At 37.7% G+C, this 19,017-nt stretch overlaps 1 protein-coding gene and 1 long non-coding RNA gene across 2 annotated transcripts; both read left to right on the plus strand.

Annotated features, from left to right (window-relative positions):
* The first annotated feature begins 2,034 nt into the window (after positions 1 to 2,034).
* LOC132285637 (uncharacterized) lies at positions 2,035 to 2,673 on the plus strand. The gene is made up of 2 exons (XR_009472585.1): positions 2,035 to 2,084; positions 2,232 to 2,673. It is a non-coding gene; the product is annotated as an uncharacterized LOC132285637 (long non-coding RNA).
* Positions 2,674 to 5,774: 3,101 nt separating this feature from the next.
* On the plus strand, positions 5,775 to 6,299 carry LOC132281425 (uncharacterized). The gene is made up of 2 exons (XM_059783127.1): positions 5,775 to 5,829; positions 5,947 to 6,299. The coding sequence occupies exons 1-2, from the start codon at positions 5,775 to 5,777 to the stop codon at positions 6,297 to 6,299; spliced, it is 408 nt and encodes a 135-aa protein (XP_059639110.1).
* The last annotated feature ends 12,718 nt before the right edge of the window (positions 6,300 to 19,017 follow it).

Consider the following 19,017-nt stretch of genomic DNA (forward strand, 5'->3'; position numbering starts at 1 on the left):
TGTGTTAGGTGGGACCAAGTATCCAATAAAGGTTTGTGGTGCGACTTGATTATCGAGGATCTGTTTTGAGGATTATGTTTTGGGTACGGGATAGTGCACTGTACTATTTTGGTGGCTAATGTCTATGTAGTTGTTGGGGCTTCTTTGTTTAGCAATCTTGAGGTTATAGGTGTAATGATTGTCGTATAGTGAAGGTAGTAGTCATTGGTAAGATTATGAGATGGTGTAGATGTGTGTTTGATGGCGAGTATTGGTTTAACAGTGACATGTAAATTTGAGTTTGAGCTTGATTGTGAGATAGATAGGGTTCCTTGTCTGGGATTTTATGTATCCTTTAAAGGATGAGTTGAGTTAGGATGTTGTCATGTTTACGGGTCCTGTGATCATTCTTCTTTCGGGCTCTGAAGCCTTGTGTAGCGGTGTAAAGGGGACCAGTGTTGGTTTTAAATCGAGTGTTGAATCTAGCGGGTTTTATGTATGATATTGTAAGCGGTGAGTACCCTCATATGTGGTGAGCATTGGGTCCTTCTAGCGGCAGTGTGTCATTGCCTATTGGCGCTGGGTCAAAGGCAATAAGGTTGTTGAATTCCTAGTCCTGCGGTTTGATGAGGTGTTTCTCGAAAAAGGTTTGTAGATGTGGGCTTTCTTCTTTAAGGAAGGTAGATTTCGGGGACGAAATCTTTTAAAGTTGGGGAGAATGTGAGGTTATGACTTATATATATATATATATATGTATTAAATGGAAAAAGGAAATTTTTTTTAAAAAAGGTGGTGGGACCCACCACTAGCATATATGTATGGCTTAGAGACCCATTTGGTCTCATTCTTCCTCTATCTCTCGTAGCTCACTCTTACCCCCCTCATTCTCCATTTTTTTTTTTTTCTTTTTCTTTTTACAAGATTTCAATCCTAGATTTCTCCCTCAATTTTTGGAGTTTTTAAGTGCCGTTTGCGGCAAATTAGAGATCACGGCGAGATCTTCGATTTGATCGGAGCAAATGTGGTTTTGGCGCACCCTAAGAATTTCGAATTCTAGGGTTTAGATTCGGCAAATTGGGGGTTTTTGCAATTCTTAAGGTAGGGGTGTTTAATCTACAACTTCTTGGATTTTAGTGAATTATTCTCCATGTATTGTTGTCTAGCATGTTATAATTGTGATGAATTTTCTTTAATATGATTTAATTGTTGTATTTGAAAATTATAATTATGTGTATTATTGTTGTTGTGTGAGAAAAGCATGCCTAATGTGTTAAATTTCATGTATTTGGTACTTATTAATTTGTTAGAAATTGCTATGTGAAAGCATGTTGAATTCTGTAATATGAAATCTCTGAATATGTGTATTAATTAATTTGTATGAAAAGCATACCTAATGTGTTAAATTCCATACCTTTGGTGCTTATTAATTTGTTAAAAATTGCTATGTGAAAGTATGTTGAATTGTATAATATAAAATCTTTTATTGTCTTTACATTGAAAAAGTATGTGATGTTCATGCATGACATTGGGTATGAAAAAGGGAAAAATGTTTTGAAAGTAAATGAAACTATTTTGAGGAAATTGTTTTGGAAAGTGTTTGCGAAAACCCAGACGCCTAGGAGGCGCCTGGTGGTCCGTGGTGTTAGTGCGATCTAGAGGGGGATAGAGAGAGACTCTAGTGTGGTTGAGTTACCCAGATGATGCCATGGAGGTGTCATATGGTCGGGGAAGACTAGCCAACCCCTCCCTCGTGACGCCTTAGAGGTGTCTTGGGTCGGATTACACTAACGGTTTGGAAGTTGAAACGGAAATGTTTCGAAAATGGGGAGCGACATGAGCATGGCATTGCACTTCTTTGGTATACATGGTGTATTTATGACGTAGATGACATTTGTGTTTATATTGAATGTTATGGTTATGGTTTACATCCCCGGTATAGTATGATCCCATTCTCTTATTTTCTATTTTATACGTGGATTCACGGGGTCATAAGAGATGTGTCTTAGACACTTCATACTGAGCTTATGCTCACCCTTTTATTATTAACATTTTTTCAGGACACGGAAGGGAAGTGGCGGATGACACTCCTCCACAGGGTTCGATGAGTTAGTAGACCGTTTTGACATACTTTGTAACTATGATATCATTTTATTACTATTATTATTATTATTATTATTATTATTATTGTTATTATTATTATTATTATTATTTTATATACCATGGGATGACACGTATGTAATGTATTGGCATAGGAAAGGACGGCGCCCTTAGTCGACCTCGGGTTTGGGTAAGGACCCAGTTAGCGATTTGGACCCTCAGATTCAGGTCGTTATATGTAATTTAATATCCACAAACTTTATATTTGTCCATTTTCATTTTCATCAAGTGAGAAGTTGTGAAAAATTCTTATTGTATATGAAAGAGCATTCAACTGAACTGTATGGAGAGAAAACACATACACGCACAAAGAAGAAGAAGAAGAATAATAAGAAGGTTTGGTAGGGGTATTTTTGGAAGAGTAAAAGGGTAAAATGAGTATTATATTAATTGAGGGTGTTTTTGCACAAATTGAAAAGAATAAGGGTATTGTTTTGTAATACCCCTAGTTTTTTAAAAAGGATAGTCTCGGTATTTTGATTATTATTTTATTGGATTTCTATTTGTTTAATTGTTAATTATTTGTTTAATTGGTTATTCTGGTTGTTTAATTTATTACTTGCCTTTGTTTATTAATTTGGTGTGTTTAATTGATTTATTGATTGGTTAGGTTATTAAATGGTATTTGAATTAAATTGTTAATGATATTATATTTTTGTTTCATTCACTGTTTTATTTTATTTCTTGTAATATATTTATGGTAATGTTAACATTAGGTTATTAACTTAAGGACGTCATCTGGTGTAACCAACATAGAATTTAATCGTAGGTTTTGTTATGGGCCGACTAGGATTAAGTTTAAGGCTCTATCTCTTTTATGACAAGGATTAGGGTTTTAGTATTAAGCCTATAAATACACTATTATGCTTTAAGCCTATGGTTTACGTTATATCATATAGCACATACATGTAGAGTTGTTCTGTAAAAACAGAGGGTAGAGGAACAGAGCATTGTAAGGATTGGTAAGAAGGAAATCAGAGAGGACCAAGGAAGGATTGTGATGAATTATCTCGGAGTACTAGGAGGCTTGACAATAGTTCGGTGTTGCCGGAACAGTGGACACGATGCCGGGATTTCATAATTGAAATCACAGGCAAGTTCTCTTCTTCCTCTCTCTCGTTAGCATGTGTTCTGTGCACCTAGATAGTCTCTAGGGTTTAAATAATTAGTAATTGAAACTTACATGTTTAATATATGCTTTGTTGATGATCTGCTTGCCTTAAATTCAAATCTGTTTACAGTTCGTGTATGGTTGTTCCCAGTTCTGTTCATTAAAGCATGCTAAAATCTGTTATGATTTTAATTACTATTCTTGCATTTATCTTCTGTAAACAAACCATAGGGATGTTAATGGGATGATATAAGACTCCTAAGATTAGTTTGTGAAGAGGAACAGAGGGGTTGGAATAGAACTATAGTTTCAGTTTTTTCCTAACGCGTGATAGTTCGGTAGCAAATTTAATCTCTGTAATTGATTTTAATTGTTGTTATCAAGCCATTGGGATGCTACTGGGTATTAATATGACACCTAAGATTAGTTTTAGAAACCAAATAGAAAGGTTGCAACTGGCCGGAGTTGAAGTAGAGGTCAGAAACGGAGCAAACGAAGCTGGGATAGAAAGATAGCTCACAGGGGGGGAGAGAGCCGGCTCTGGAATGTCAAGAGCCGGCTCCTACCTGTTTAGAGCCGGCTCCAAGGTGGTTTAAAGCCTGCTCTATGCTGCATTGAGCCTGCTCAATTTTTCTAGAGCAGGCTCTTTCGTTATTTTGTGCGTACAGTGACTTTTCAGTTACTGTTTGAGCACTTGGGGTTCTTGATCAGTTTTAGAAATTTAATGGGTTTTTAAATAATTAGTTTAACATGTAACTAAGGTCTTGAATTACATAAATTTACCCCTTAGTTTTAATAGAATTAACAGTACGTTATTTGACAACTTTGCGTGCGGTTAACGGCTGGAAGGAGATTTACTGATTAGTTTTAATCTGACAGTTTAGGGTGCTATAAAATGATTCTAAATTTATTTTAAATGCACTGTGAAGTCTTTTAATTAATAAATTGGACTTGTGGCATAGTGTGTGGCTCTGTGCTAAAAGATAAAACAGAAGATAAGTATATAACTTAGTACACTGTTACCGGATGGAAGGAACTAAATTGCTTAAATTAATTTAGCGATTTATTGGACTATAATGTTATTATAGAACTTATTTTAAATACATGATAGAGTCATTGTTATATTGAATTGGAACTATGCATGTTCTGAATGTTAATTGTTAGAATATTAAATTCTTTGATGTAATTACATGGATTAATACTGGATTTTAATTGTTAGATTGTTAATCTTCTTTCTGCAATTATTTGGATATTAGTTTTGGATTGTAAATTACTAAACTGTTATATACATGATGTAATTTACAAGGATATGGAGGATTGTATGCACCGGTATGGGACGATGACATACTAGGGACGGTTTAGCTCAAAACGCCTAAACCTAACTTAACGGATTAAAGGAATGGATTTATAAATATTGAATCCTAATTGTGTTTAAGTCAAATCAACTGCAACTAAGTTGAATGGCTTCCTGGATTAATGGATGATGGTAAAGTCATATCAACTGAATAATTTGAGTGACTAACTAATTTGTTATTGTATGTCAGTTCGATAAATAATTGAACTACATACCCTGGTTTTGGACGGACTTTATATATATGTTTATGGTACTACGAGATGAGCTTGAGTCTCAGACTCGTTGGTTAGGGTGCGTTTATGCAGTGGATGCGTAGCTGGTTATAATAGGTTGGGGTGTATCCTGTTAAGTTTAGGTACTCATGCCCACCTTTGGGTGCGTTTTCGCATGTTGCTTTCTATTTAGGCTGAGACCCCTATTATAGACTAGTGAATGTCCCTTAGTGTGGATATATTTATATGTATGGACTAGGAAGATATTGTGAGGTGTCTACGGTGTATCTGCGTATCGAGTCACTGTATGGATTGCAGTTAGATTAGAACTTGCTCGTGGGCCTGACCCACTCCTTTATTATTCTTTTCAGGTATCGGACAGTTCCAGTCTCAAGCTTGATCGTGCTAAGTAGAGACACTCATTCATTCTACCGACGATGTAGAATTTCACTTCATGCTTTAGTTTTGGAATATCTTTACTTTCAATTACTCAGTTTCAGTTGGAGTTGGGTTTAGGGGTCCACTAGTTAGATTCCCAAGTTGTAACCTTGAAGGTTGTTGGAGGATTAATTTATTGTTTATCATTGGAGGATTTTATATTTAAATTCTTTATTTTTCTATTTCGTATTCGATTTAAAATACTTTAATTGTTTAATATTCCCTCGGGTTTAGGCCTGGGCCTGATCAACCCGTGTCTCGGATCGAGGTGTATCACAGTTGGTATTAGAGCACTCCAGGTTCAAGTGTCTCTAGGATATTTCGTATTAAGTCTTCCGCGTAGCGTTTTCTCTTGATTAGAGCTTAAGTTTAGGATTCATTATATTCTGTTACGGTCTATTTAAAAATCGTACTGATGTCTGTCTTCTGTGTTAACAGAATGGTTAACATTAGAACCAGACGGAACCATAGGCAGTGAAGGGAAGCAGTACGTAGGAGGTAAGATCTTCTACAACGTCAACAAATGGGGGAAGAACAGCTGCTGCCTAGGTTTCAGGAGGAGGAGCAGAAGGAAGGTGGTCAGTTGCATATTAAGCAGAAGGACAAACAACTAACTTAGGAGTCCCAGGACCAGGGCTACAATCAAGGCAGGAAACTAGAGTTTACTCCTCAGTTAGTTTACACCATTGTTCAAGCTGTAGCAGCGGGGGTAGCAACTGCATTTCAGAATCAACTACACGTTCAGCAGACACTAGAAGCAATACCAGTGGTGCAGAATGTGTTTAAAGGACATTGTTATACCTGCGGAGATTATGGGCATATAGCCAGACAATGTCCTAGGTTTGCTTGGAGAGAGCATAATGAGGGATCACAGGCAGGATGGGATCAGACAGAGGCTAACCAGCAAAGGAGACCGTTTGGTAATTTTTGGGGTACTTGTTATACATGTGGGGAGATGGGTCACACTTTCAAGCAGTGTCCCAAACAAGGAGATACCGGGCCGTCCAGGCAGGAGGGTACCGATTCACAGAGAGGATGGTTCTATTAGGAGTTTTTTTTTGTTATTTATAGTAGTGGAAGTATTAGTAGAAGTGTAGTACAGATTTAATCACGCACACTAGTAGCGTGTTAAAAAATATTTTATTATTTTCTCTTGATAGGTTATGGTTTAAAGTATGTTGAGGTTTTATCTATAAATGGTTTATGGAACTATTTTGTTTTTATTTATTATTCTTATTACAATAATAAGGATTATCACAGTGGAGTGATTGGTTTTGGACAAACAAACAGATATATGTTTATATGTATGTTGTGTTGAGGTAGGACGATTACCAAGGAGTTATAAACGAACTTGTGTAAATCGATATGGTAGTTTTGTTACCGAATGATGAAGTCCCAGGATAGCACGATAATCTAAAAGGGTGTAGCTTTGGAGTATTTTAGTTACCTTCCGTATTTTGCTCTACGGAGTATTTATCATTCTGGTTTGGATAGTTCAGTTGGTGACACTAGATGTTGCAGGCTCAGATTTTTAGCCAATCTAATGGTTCTGGACATGTACACTCATGCTGTGTTACTTGGGATGGGCTGGTTATCCTATTACTATGGCCAAGTTAATTATTATGATGGGTCAGTTGTTTTCACCATTCCTGGTCAGGACATATACGTCGATGCTATACCACGTTCTAGCGGGGTTACTAGCACCTATTTGTTTCATAAGGAGGAGGAAACAGATGAGGGGACTACTGTATCATTGGATAACATACCAATTGTACATGATTTCCCGGATGTATTTCAGGAGGTTCCAGGGTTGCCGCCTAGTCGAGAGATTGACTTTGTGATAGACTTAACTCCAGGCACCACGCTTATTGCTAGGGCACCGTATGGGATGGCACCAGTGGAGATGCGAGAGCTGAGGGATCAGATTCAGCAGCTACTCAGCCAGGGTTTTATACGCAGGAGTACATCACTCTGAGGAGCACCGGTATTATTTGTGAAGAAGAAGGATGGTTCACTTTGGCTATATATAGATTATAAGGAGTTGAACAAGGTTACTATTCGTAACAAGTATCCGTTACCCAGGATTGATGATCTTTTTGATCAGTTGAAGGGAGCTGCGTACTTCTCCAAATTGATCTGCGGTCTGGATATCATCAACTTCGGGTTTGGGAGCAGGATGTTCCGAGGACGGCATTTCTCACAAGATACGGATCTTATGAGTTTCGAGTAATGCCGTTTGGGTTGACTAAGGCACCAACGGTTTTCATGGATTTAATAAATAGAGTCTTTAGGGCTTACTTGGATCAATTTGTCATTGTCTTCATAGATGACATTTTGATTTACTCGAGGCCAGAGGACGATCATGCTAGACATCTTCGGATAGTTTTGCAGATGCTTCGTGAGCACCAGTTGTATTCCAAGTTCAAGAAATGTGAATTTTGGCAGCGAGAGGTGAAGTTTCTGGGTCACGTGGTGTCAGAAAAAGGAATACCGGTGAATCCAGCCAAGGTTTCCGCAGTGGTTGAGTATGGACAGCCTACTTCACCTACTGAGATTCGGAGTTTCCTCGGTTCGGTAGGTTATTATAGGAGGTTTATTCAGGGATTCTCAAAGATAGCGGGACCACTCACTCATCTGACTAAGAAGGGTGTACGGTTCGTGTGGGATGAACATTGTCAGAAAGTTTTTAATGAGCTGAAGACTAAGTTGACTTCTGTACCGGTTTTGTCTACCCCACAGAGCGGGATAGAGTATCTGGTCTACATCGATGCTTCTTTGTAGGGATTTGGATGTGTTTTGATGCAGGAGGAGCGACCGATTTCGTATGGATCTTAGAACCTTAAGCCTCATGAGCTTAATTATCCAACGCATGATTTGGAGTTGGCAGCAGTGGTTTTTGCCTTACGCATTTGGAGGCATTATCTGTTGGGTGAAGCCTTCAAATTATTTAATGATCACAAGAGTCTGCAGTATTTGTTCACTCAGTGGGAGCTGAATATGAGACAGCGCAGATGGTTGGAGTTTGTAAAAGACTATCACTTTTCTATATAGTATCATCCGAGGAAAGCGAATGTGGTGGCGGATGCACTCAATCGCCGACCTGTTGGTAGTCTTTCTGCTTTATTCACTACTAAGTGGAATGCTTTGAGGAATGTCGATGAGTTATCAGATGCTTTTATGGCTTGCATGTGGTTACACCTTCCATCATTCGCAAGGTTCTGAAAGCTTAACTCACGGATCAGCAGTGCATTGACAAGATTGTAGAGATAGCTTCTGGGGAAGTTCCATTTTACTATGTTGGGACTCACGGAGGCTTGAGATATAAGGGACGCTTAGTAGTACCTTCTGCTGACGATTTGAGGAAGGATGTGATGACTAAGACTCATCACTCTGAGTTTTCAGTTCATCCAGGAGGGGATAAGATGTATCAGGATATGTAGAGGCAGTTTTGGTGGGCTGGTATGAAGAGGGACATTGCTCTTTTTGTTTCTTAGTGTAGTACTTGTCAGATGGTTAAGATTGATCATCAAAGGCCGCCAGGAGCTCTACAGCCACTACCGATTCCGGGGTGGAAATGGGAGAGCATATCTATGGATTTTGTAAAGGGATTGCCGAATTCTTTCAAGGGTTATAACTCCATTTGGGTTATTGTGGATAGGTTGACCAAATCAGCGTATTTCTTACCTATTTGCACAGACTACACCTCGAAGCAGTTGGCGAGGCTTTACATTTCAGAAATTGTGAAGCTACATGGTATTCCATTGTCTATTATATCAGACAGGGATTCGAGCTTTGTGTCTGGCTTTTGGAAGAGTTTTTAGCAGGCTTTGGGTATAGAATTGCACTTTAGCACTGCCTATCATCATCAGACTGATGGACAGACTGAGAGGGTTAATCAGATCATGGAAGACATGCTACGGTCGTGTGTTCTTGACTTTAAGGGACACTAGGAGGATTATTTTCCACTTGTGGAGTTTGCATATAATAATAGGTTCCAAAAGATTATTGGGATGGCACTATTTGAGGCATTATACGGGCGACCGTGTCGCTCACCTGTTTGTTGGATGGAGGTTGGTGAGCAATTTGACAGTTTAAGGTGCTATAAAATGATTCTAAATTTATTTTAAATGCACTGTGAAGTCTTTCAATTAATAAATTGGACTTGTGGCATAGTGTATGGCTCTGTGCTAAAAGATAAAACAGAAGATAAGTATATAACTTAGTACACAGTTACCGGATGGAAGGAACTAAATTGCTTAAATTAATTTAGCGATTTACTGGACTATAATATGATTATAGAACTTATTTTTAATACATGATAGAGTCATTGTTATATTAAATTGGAACTATGCATGTTCTGGATGTTAATTGTTAGAATATTAAATTCTTTGATACAATTACATGGATTAATACTGGATTTTAATTGCTAGATTGTTAATCTTCTTTCTGCAATTATTTGGATATTAGTTTTGGATTGTAAATTACTAAACTGTTATATACATGATGTAATTTACAAGGATATGGAGGATTGTATGCACCGGTATGGGACGGTGACATACTAGGAACGGTTTAGGGATTAAAGGAATGGATTTATTAATATTGAATCCTAATTGTGTTTAAGTCAAATCAACTGCAACTAAGTTAAATGGCTTCCTGGATTAAGGGATGATGGTAAAGTCATATCAACTGAATAAGTTGAGTGACTAACTAATTTGTTATTGTATGTCAGTTCGATAAATAATTGAACTACATACCCTGGTTTTGGACGGACTTTATATATATGTTTATGGTACTACGAGATGAGCTTGAGTCTCAGACTTGTTGGTTTGGGTGCGTATATGCAGTGAATGCATAGCTGGTTATAATAGGTTGAGGTGTACCCTGTTAGGTCTAGGTACTCATGCCCACCTTTGGGTGCGTTTTCGCATGTTGCTTTCTATTCAGGTTGAGACCCCTATTATAGACCAGTGAATGTACCTTAGTGTGGATATATTTATATGTATAGACTAGGAAGATATTGTGAGGTGTCTACGGTGTATCTCCGTATCGGGTCACTGTATGGATTGCAGTTAGATTAGAACTTGCTCCTGGGCCTGACCCACTCCTTTATTATTTTTTTCAGGTATCCGACGGTTCCAGTCTCAAGCTTGATCGTGCTAAGTAGAGACTCTTATTCATTCTATCGATGATGTAGGATTTAACTTCATGCTTTAGTTTTGGAATATCTTTACTTTCAATTACTCAGTTTCAGTTGGAGTTTGGTTTAGGGGTCCACTAGTTGGATTCCGAAGTTGTAACCTTAAAGGTTGTTGGAGGATTAATTTATTGTTTATCATTGGAGGATTTTATATTTAAATTCTTTATTTTTCTATTTCGTGTTCGATTTAAAATACTTTAATTGTTTGATATTCCCTCGAGTTTGGGCCTGGGCCTGATCAACCCGTGTCTCGGATCCGAGTAGTATCACATGTTTGCACACCTTTTTAAATAAGGGATAAAAGTGCAATGAATGTATACTTCAGGAGTGTTTTCTGTACTTACCCCTCTATTATCTAATATATACATACATACACATACATATATGTTACCTAAGAATTGACTCTAGAGGGGGTGAATAGGGTCAATGGTCAATTTTCGTAAATTATAGAAATACAATTTGTAATCAACAATATAACCAATTATGCAATAATCAACATATGAAATCAAAATATGAAAGTAATGAATTTAGCACAATTGTAAAAGAGATAAGGGAAGAGAATTTGCAAACAATAACACGGCGATTTTTACGAGGTTCAGAAACTCCTACTCCTCAACTCAAGATCCATCTTAAAAATTCCCAAATTCCTTAGAGCTTCTCCTTAATGGTGGAGAACAAACCTTCAATTGAAGCAAGACCTTGCTTCTCTTTCTTGCTAGGAGAACACCCTTCTCCTATGCTTCCTTTTGGGTCACACCAACCCTTTACAATAACTTGTAATAGAAATGAAGTGTACAATGAATCTCTCAAAGATAGCAGTACAATTTTTAGCTCACAACAAGAGTATTGATGAATATGAATGAAGCTCAAACTCTAAGAATGAAATGAATGAGAGGAGATTATATAAGTGAAGGATGTAAGTTCTCACAATCTCTCAAGTATATAATAGAGCAAAAACTCTATGAAGATTAAAGCTAGAGCAAAAACCCTTTGAGTGCTTAATTAAATCTCTCAAAATAGAATAAGAGTGAAATGAGAGAAAAGAAGAGAAGCTGAGAACAAAAGCTCTCTTTGTAATGTAATGTCTCTCAAATGATGCATTTTTCTCTAGATATTCCCTTGCTATTTATAAAAGATTTATGAGCTGAATAATGGTGCAAAAGGTGGACAACAAGAATTTTAAATAAAAGAGCCGTTAGACACAGATCACGAGAGCAGAGCATGCTCTGTCCTGAAGGGACCAACCTCCCTTAGCTCTAAAAGCCGGCTCTCCATGGCATGTGATGAGCACTGAAAAGTACCCATTTAAACCCCTTAAGCGAGGGTATTTTAGTCCATTCATATATCTTTATTTACCCGTTTTAGTACTTATTTGTGTTTTTGTCTATTTCAGGTCAATAATGTTAAAATGGGCTAAAAATGGTTTCTTACAACCTTTTTGGAGTCAAAACTAAGTCTTTGTGAGAATTTGGAGCGAAATGAGGCTAATGCTAAAAATCTGCCAAGTTGGATCCATCCAACTTATTTCTGATCGATCCAACTTATTTCTGATCGATCGAACTTATTTTGGATCGATCGAACTTTCTCTAATCGATCGAAGAAAAGTTGGAACGATCGAACTGTTCGCGAAAGTTATTAAAAAACAGATCTGAATCTCATTTTGACCCAACTCGGCCAGAGCTTCAAAGAAGAGATTCTAGGGCCGAGTTCTCACATATTTGGGCTCTCAAAGCCTTGTATATAAGAGGGATTCAACCATTTTTGTTTAGAGATTCATATTTTAGATTGTAATTTCTATATTCTCCTTAGTTTCTCTCTCTAGAAAGTTAGAGATTAGGGTTAGAAGAAAAGAGGGAAGTGGAGGCACATCTCAAGATCCATCTCTAGATCCACTCTCTCTCTCTCTAGAGCTTCAAAGAAGAAGAAGAAGAAGAAGACAAAGCCATGTTTGGAGCTTACCCTTGAGGGTTTCATGACCACATCTACCTCCTCTATGATTGGCTAGATTAACACTTAGGGCTTGGATGAGCCCTAAGTCTTGTGTAATCTAAACCCTTGTATTTCTATTTTTAGGGATTTATATATGTTGATGCGTAAATCCTCACGACTCGGAACGACGGCGTTTACCTACAAAACAAAGGGACGTCACTTCGAATGGCACCGGTAGGGTGCCAGCCAAGGACCCTCCGACGATCAAGTTAGTACTTGTAACCGTTTCACATAATAACTATGTATCTTTTGTTTAGGAGTTTTTTCTCATACCTTCTTTAACGGCTTGGTGCCCTATTTATGGCTGTCGATTGGAATCCAATCCGCCGATGTCGATGGTTGATCTTATCTTCCGCTTGTGCGAGATCATAGGAGATTTGTTGCCAGATTTGTCGGGGACATGAATAATCCTTTTGACCTCCTCCAATTATGATAGGATTATTCTTACCTTGTTGAACCACGATAATGAAATATAATCAATCTTATCGAGGGTATGGTAGGTTTATATTTTTCCCTATCAGTTGCCCCCCATTCTCAAGCTTGCACGTCTAGCTTTGGGAATGTAAATTTTTTTTTTTTTTTCAACCCCTGTGAACAGTACCCGCGGGGTACTATTCCTGCGGGTACTATTCATGCGAATAGTAACTCAGAATTTATTTTATTTTTTTTTTTTTCAACCCTGTGAACAGTACCCGCAGGAATCTATTCCTGCGGGTACTGTTCATGTGAATAGTAACTCAAGAATGCTTTCTTTTTTCTGTTTTTTTTTTAACCCCTGTGAATCGGGGTACTATTCATGTGAATAATAACTCAAAATTTTTTTTTTTTACTCCTGGGAACAGTACCCGCGGGGTACTATTCCCGTGGGTACTATTCATGTGAATAGTAACTCGGGAAATTTTTGTTTTTTTTTACCCTGGGTACTGTTCCCTTGGATACTATTTTTGGTACCCTTAGCTATTCTGCCCCCGGATACTACTTTTAGTACCCTTGGGTATTCTTCCCTTGAGTACTATTTCTAGAACCCTTGGGTACTCCGCCTCTAGGTACTCTGCCCTTGGGTACTATTTTTAGTACCTTCGGGTATTCTGCCCCTGGGTACTCTTCCCCTTGGTAAGGGAATAAATTGTACGAGCTTCACTCAGGTCGTTACTCTTTTAATAAGGAAATTAAATTTTACGAGCTTCACCCAGCTCGTCCCCTTTAATAAGGAATTTTTATTGAATATCCCTTTATAGTACAGATGTTAATTACGGGATTTATTCAGCCCGGGTCCTTGTAGTACAGGACATTTATTTACTATCCCTTATGGTACGGGGATATTTGATTACGGGATTCATTCAGTCCAGGTCCTTGTAGTACAGGATACTTACTATCCCTTATAGTACGGGGATATTGATTACGGGATTCTTTCAGCCTGGGTCCTTGTAGTACAGGAAACTTATTTACTATCCTTTATAGTACGGGGATATTTGATTACGGGAATCATTCAACCCATCCCTTTAGCAAGGGAATAAACTTTACGAGCTTTACTCAGCTCGTCCCTTTAGTAAGGGAATTAATTACCACATAAGTATAACGCGTGAGGGGGAGGATCGTTTTTTGACCTGACCTTTGTAGGTTAAGTCTTGATCTCTGATGACCATACTTTTGTCAGTTAGACCCTAGTCTTGGTCTCTGATGACCAAACTTGGGGTAACCGGGCACTGATCTTGGATGACCGAGCCTTTGTAGACTTTGGGCAATCAATTCTTAGTCTTAGTTGACTAGGCCTTGGTTTTGGATAACCAAGCCTTGATTTATAATAACCAAGGATTGTACCCTTCCCGTCGTGTAGAGACTAGAAACCCGACTAGCTCGATGTACCAAGGTACGATCAATCTTCTAAACCTTGTTATCATATGTAGATCGGCGATTGATATCTTATGATCCACTATTCTGCCCCCATGTTGGGATCTTGGGTGATGACCCATTTTATAGACGTTTATGCAACGGATGGGGTGTCTGGTGCTGCAACAATTTACAGTTGTCTAAAAATATTGGATTGGGTTAGAAGTAATTACTAAAAATTAACCTGCAAGGGAAGAGAGGTGACAACTGTCGTCTGGTAGGTGGAGGCTTAGTGTCTAGCGACTGGCTTGATGCCTGGTGGATAAAGGTGTGGTACCCAACGGCTAACAGATGACGGTCTGGTGGTCAGTACTAGATGACGGTCTAGTGGTCAGCACCTCGTTGGGTCCAATGATCGCCCTTAACTCAGGAACCTGCTTGGGAATACAGACCTCATTGGATATGGGATCTTGAGGGACATTGGACCTCCTTAGACCTAAAGGTCTCGATACATTCTTGGGTGTAGAAGGCCACCCTGATTGTATGAATGGACGGAGTAATGAAACTCCGTTGCTAGAGACATCCTCAGTAGTAGAAGCTTTACTAGTAGGTAGAGACACCCTTGTTGGTGGTGATCTTCTTGATGGGTGGAGACCTACCCATTTATGTAGGTACAGAAAGACCAGACCTTAGTCTTCAACGATCTGGCACTGGTAATTGGCTGCTGCCCGATATGAGATGGAGTCTGGTCTTAGAAGACTAAACCTCAGTAGTGAAGAGACCAAGCATCGCTAGATGGAAAACACTATAATGGACTGCCTGGGTCGACGTGCCAAATTTTGAAAGGTGGTATCACGTAACCCACTGTTTTGCCCCCAGTATGATAGACGAGTAATCAAGATGTAGAGTCTCGTCCTTATATAAGAACATGGAAACCTGTTGTCAACTGATGACTTTGGGAAGGTTTCCATGATCAGAAACTTTCGTCGTGCCGTCCGAGCCAAGTCACGTTGGGATTATTATTTCTTCAGAGAACTAATCATTTCCCACAGACGGCGCCAGCTGTTGATGCGTAAATCCTCACGACTCGGAACGACGACGTTTACCTACAAAACAAAGGGACGTCACTTCGAATGGCACCGATGGGGTGCCAGCCAAGGACCCTCCGACGATCAAGTTAGTACTTGTAACCGTATCACATAATAACTATGTATCTTTTGTTTAGGAGTTTTTTCTCATATCTTCTTTAACGGCTTGGTGCCCTATTTATGGCTGTCGATTGGAATCCAATCCGCCGATGTCGATGGTTGATCTTATCTTCCGCTTGTGTGAGATCATAGGAGATTTATTGCCAGATTTGTCGGGGATATGAATAATCCTTTTGACATCCTCCAATTATGATAGGATTATTCTTACCCTGTTGAACCACGATAATGAAATATAATCAATCTTATCGAGGGTATGGTAGGTTTATATTTTTCCCTATCAATATATATTGTTGTGATTAGTGTTCTAGCTTTGTGAATTTAATGAATCTTGGTATATTTCTATGATTTCTATGGTTTAATTCTTCCTATTAATTCTCTAGTTTATTTACATGTCTATGTGTGATTAAATTAGGAATTATTTCTTACATGATTCATATGGATTAATTATTTCTATTGGTTCTCTATTTGATTACATGTTGTCTTATGTGTGATTATTTAGGAATTAATCTCTACACTAGTTTCTCTGTGTTGGTTGCATGTCTATGTGTAATTAATTAAGGATCTAGTAATGGCTAAGCATGGGTTTTCATTGAATAGGTTTGTCAATTAATTTGATGGATCATTCTTATGCTTGATGGGTTGTTTTACAATTTAATTCATGCTAATAGGTAGGTAGACAATCTATACTTGATTTGATATTCCATGGCTTATTATTGCAAATTCCATGATTCTCTAGATTGATGTGTGCTACAATTGTGACTAGTTTGATGGGTCATGCTTAGATTTGATGGGTTATTCTACACTTAGTTTATTTGTCGGTTAGGTAGACAATTCATACATGCATTTGATGGTCCATGTTTAATATTGCAATTGGCAGTCGCATTTTGTTTACAATAATGTATTTCCCAGTAATGGAAAGCAAGTAGTTAATTACATGAGCTTAGTGGTGATTTCAACACCCTAAGACCTCTCTTCATATCTCTTAAATCCCTATCTCTCACTAGTTTATTTTAATTGCATTTTAATTTAATTGTTTTCTAGAGTAATCAACCAACCCAACCCTTTTTTGCAATCTTGTGATACATTAGAGTCAAATTTAAATTCCAACACGTATAATCCCTTGGGACGATCCCTACTCACTCTTGCTACGTTAGTAGTAGTGGTGGTAGTGGTTTTTATAAATTTAAACTTGACCTGAAAGGCTTTTCTTGAACTGCACATTCACTACATTATTTTAGCGTATACAAGCGGCCTCGTCAGCATTGAGCCGGCTCCCTACCATTGAGAGCCTACTCCCTAACTTGGGAGCCTGCTCTTTACCTAGGAGTTGGTATTTTTCTTGAGAAAAGGCTACTGGAATGATAAAGAGCCGGTTATACTTGAATGGAGTCGGCTCCATTGATGGGTAGAACTTCAAATGGATATAACTTAGTCTATTTAACTCCAAATGAGGTGAAATTTAAGTCTAAATTCATTGCCTTGAAGTCAGCTTTCTAATACCACCAGCGTTACTCAAAAATTCCAACCACAGAAATAGTTATGGCCGTTTTAGTGCAACCTAGTCAAAAATTTTGTAGACCAGAATCGGGCATCTTGTGATGGTTATATCTCACTCAATTTAAATCCCTTTTAGGTGAAATATAAGTTTAAACTCAAGGGCTCGAAGTCAGATTTCCAATGCCACTGGCCTTACTTAAAAACTTCAACTGCAAAAATAGTTATAACATTTTTAATATAGGCTGGTCTGGATATTTTCTGGGCTGAAAATTACTTTTTAAGAGATATCCATCTTTCTAGCACCTAGGATTTTGATGAATGGATCAATTTAGTTCAAGACCTATTTTTAGGAGTCTAAGGACATATGAAGATGATAAATTTCAAGTGCATTGTGTCCTTGAGTTATTTACCAAATTATGATAACAAAGGCTTTAAAGATGAAAATTTAATTTCAATACCTTTTCCTTCACTTTTTAGAGACCAAAATAAATATATAATTGATATGTATGGTCCTAACATTTTTAGCTTAAGTAATGAGTTCTTTCAAAGTTTATCAAGCTTGAACTAACTCTTTCTTAGCAAAGACTTCATATGTCAATATATATGAATGAAGTGCATAGTCTATTACTAATGGATATAGGAACTTATGAATGATAAAATGATATGCATGGACCTATAGAGATGAGTTTCAATTGGATTCATAAATATTTTGACATTGAATCCTAAACACTCACCAACCTATCTACCCCTTTCTTTATGCTTTGTCCATGATCTCGTAGGCTTTGAGGTTGTAATACCCCTAATTTCAGAAGGATAGTCCTGATATTTAATTTATTATTTATATTGCATTTTTAATATTTGACGTGCGTATGTGTTAATTTAATTGCTTTACTTTGATTAATGTGATTGTAGTTAGTTATTTAAATTGTTTTAATTGAATTTAATTGTTTAATTGTTTTACGCGAATTGTTTTGATTGAATTAATTTACTTAAATTTAATGGTTTACTTGTTTTAAATTAATTGTCTAAATTGAATTGATTTCAATTTCATTTAATTATGTTTTCAACGTGACTGTATGGAAGGTGGCACCCATATAGTTATATTAGGTTTTCAGTTTAACCGACGTTGAAATAAAACCTAGGTTGTTCTATGGGCCGAGTAAATCAGATTAGGGTTTAGTTGAGCCTAGGATTAATGTGGCCTATAAATATTCACCTAGGATGTCTGCCTAGGGTTTTAGAACAATAGTACGACATAGTAAGGTTGCGGGAAGTTTTGGAGACGGCTGGGAAGAAAACAGAGAGTTGGCCGGAGACTTTAGGACGACGTCGGTGTAAAGCAAGTTTTATACTAACTCTATCTCTTTGGCCTGTGTTCTTTGCATCCATAATTTAGTCCCAGGATGAAATAAATTTAAATTAATTTGGTTGCACAATTACTTGTTTCAAAACAGTATAGGTTCTTGAATGTGTTTTCTATTCACTTTGAAATTATTTTTGCTTGTTTATCGTTCTAATTGAATTTGATTAATAAGTAATGAATTTAATTAACTCTGGAACATACTAGGGTTTAGTTTTAACCAGCAAGGAAGTTAGATTGGAGGTACAAAGTAGCTGGACACCGCCGGAGTTGAAGAAGACGAGTGAACAGGGGAAGAACCTGCTCTATTTTGAAAAGAGCAGGCTCACCAAAGTACAGAGCAGGCTCCACCATGTGTGGAACCGGCTCTTAAGGCCTTGGAGGTGGCTCCACCATTATTGGAGGCGGCTCCTTCTTTGAGGGAGCCGACTTCTTCGAAGGTTTTCAGCTTTTTTTATTTTTTCTGCGAACCTAGGCTACTGGGATTAAATTTTTAAAGTTCTAGGCTAAAACAAGAGCTTTCCTAGAGGTATTCAGTAATGTCCAAACCTGTGTTAAATTTTCAGAAGGCATGGGTATACATAAAGCACCATAAGAGGCTAAGATAAGGATAGTCTGGAGAACTTAAGAAAGTTTGTGTGATGGCTCGGATGCAGATGATTCATGTTGCTTATTTTTAAATTAG

Source organism: Cornus florida, unplaced genomic scaffold, assembly GCF_030987335.1.
Source record: "Cornus florida cultivar Cherokee Brave unplaced genomic scaffold, ASM3098733v1 CherokeeBrave_3.0.0_Hap2_Chr11, whole genome shotgun sequence".
In the NCBI taxonomy this organism is placed as follows: Eukaryota; Viridiplantae; Streptophyta; class Magnoliopsida; order Cornales; family Cornaceae; genus Cornus; species Cornus florida.

Bases quoted from the DNA above. Each gene is read 5' to 3' on its own strand.
- LOC132281425 (XM_059783127.1), top strand. From the start codon at position 5,775: ATGGGGGAAGAACAGCTGCTGCCTAGGTTTCAGGAGGAGGAGCAGAAG. The intron at 5,830-5,946 runs GTCAGTTGCATA...CCATTGTTCAAG, and splicing joins GGAGGAGCAGAAGGAAGGTG to CTGTAGCAGCGGGGGTAGCA.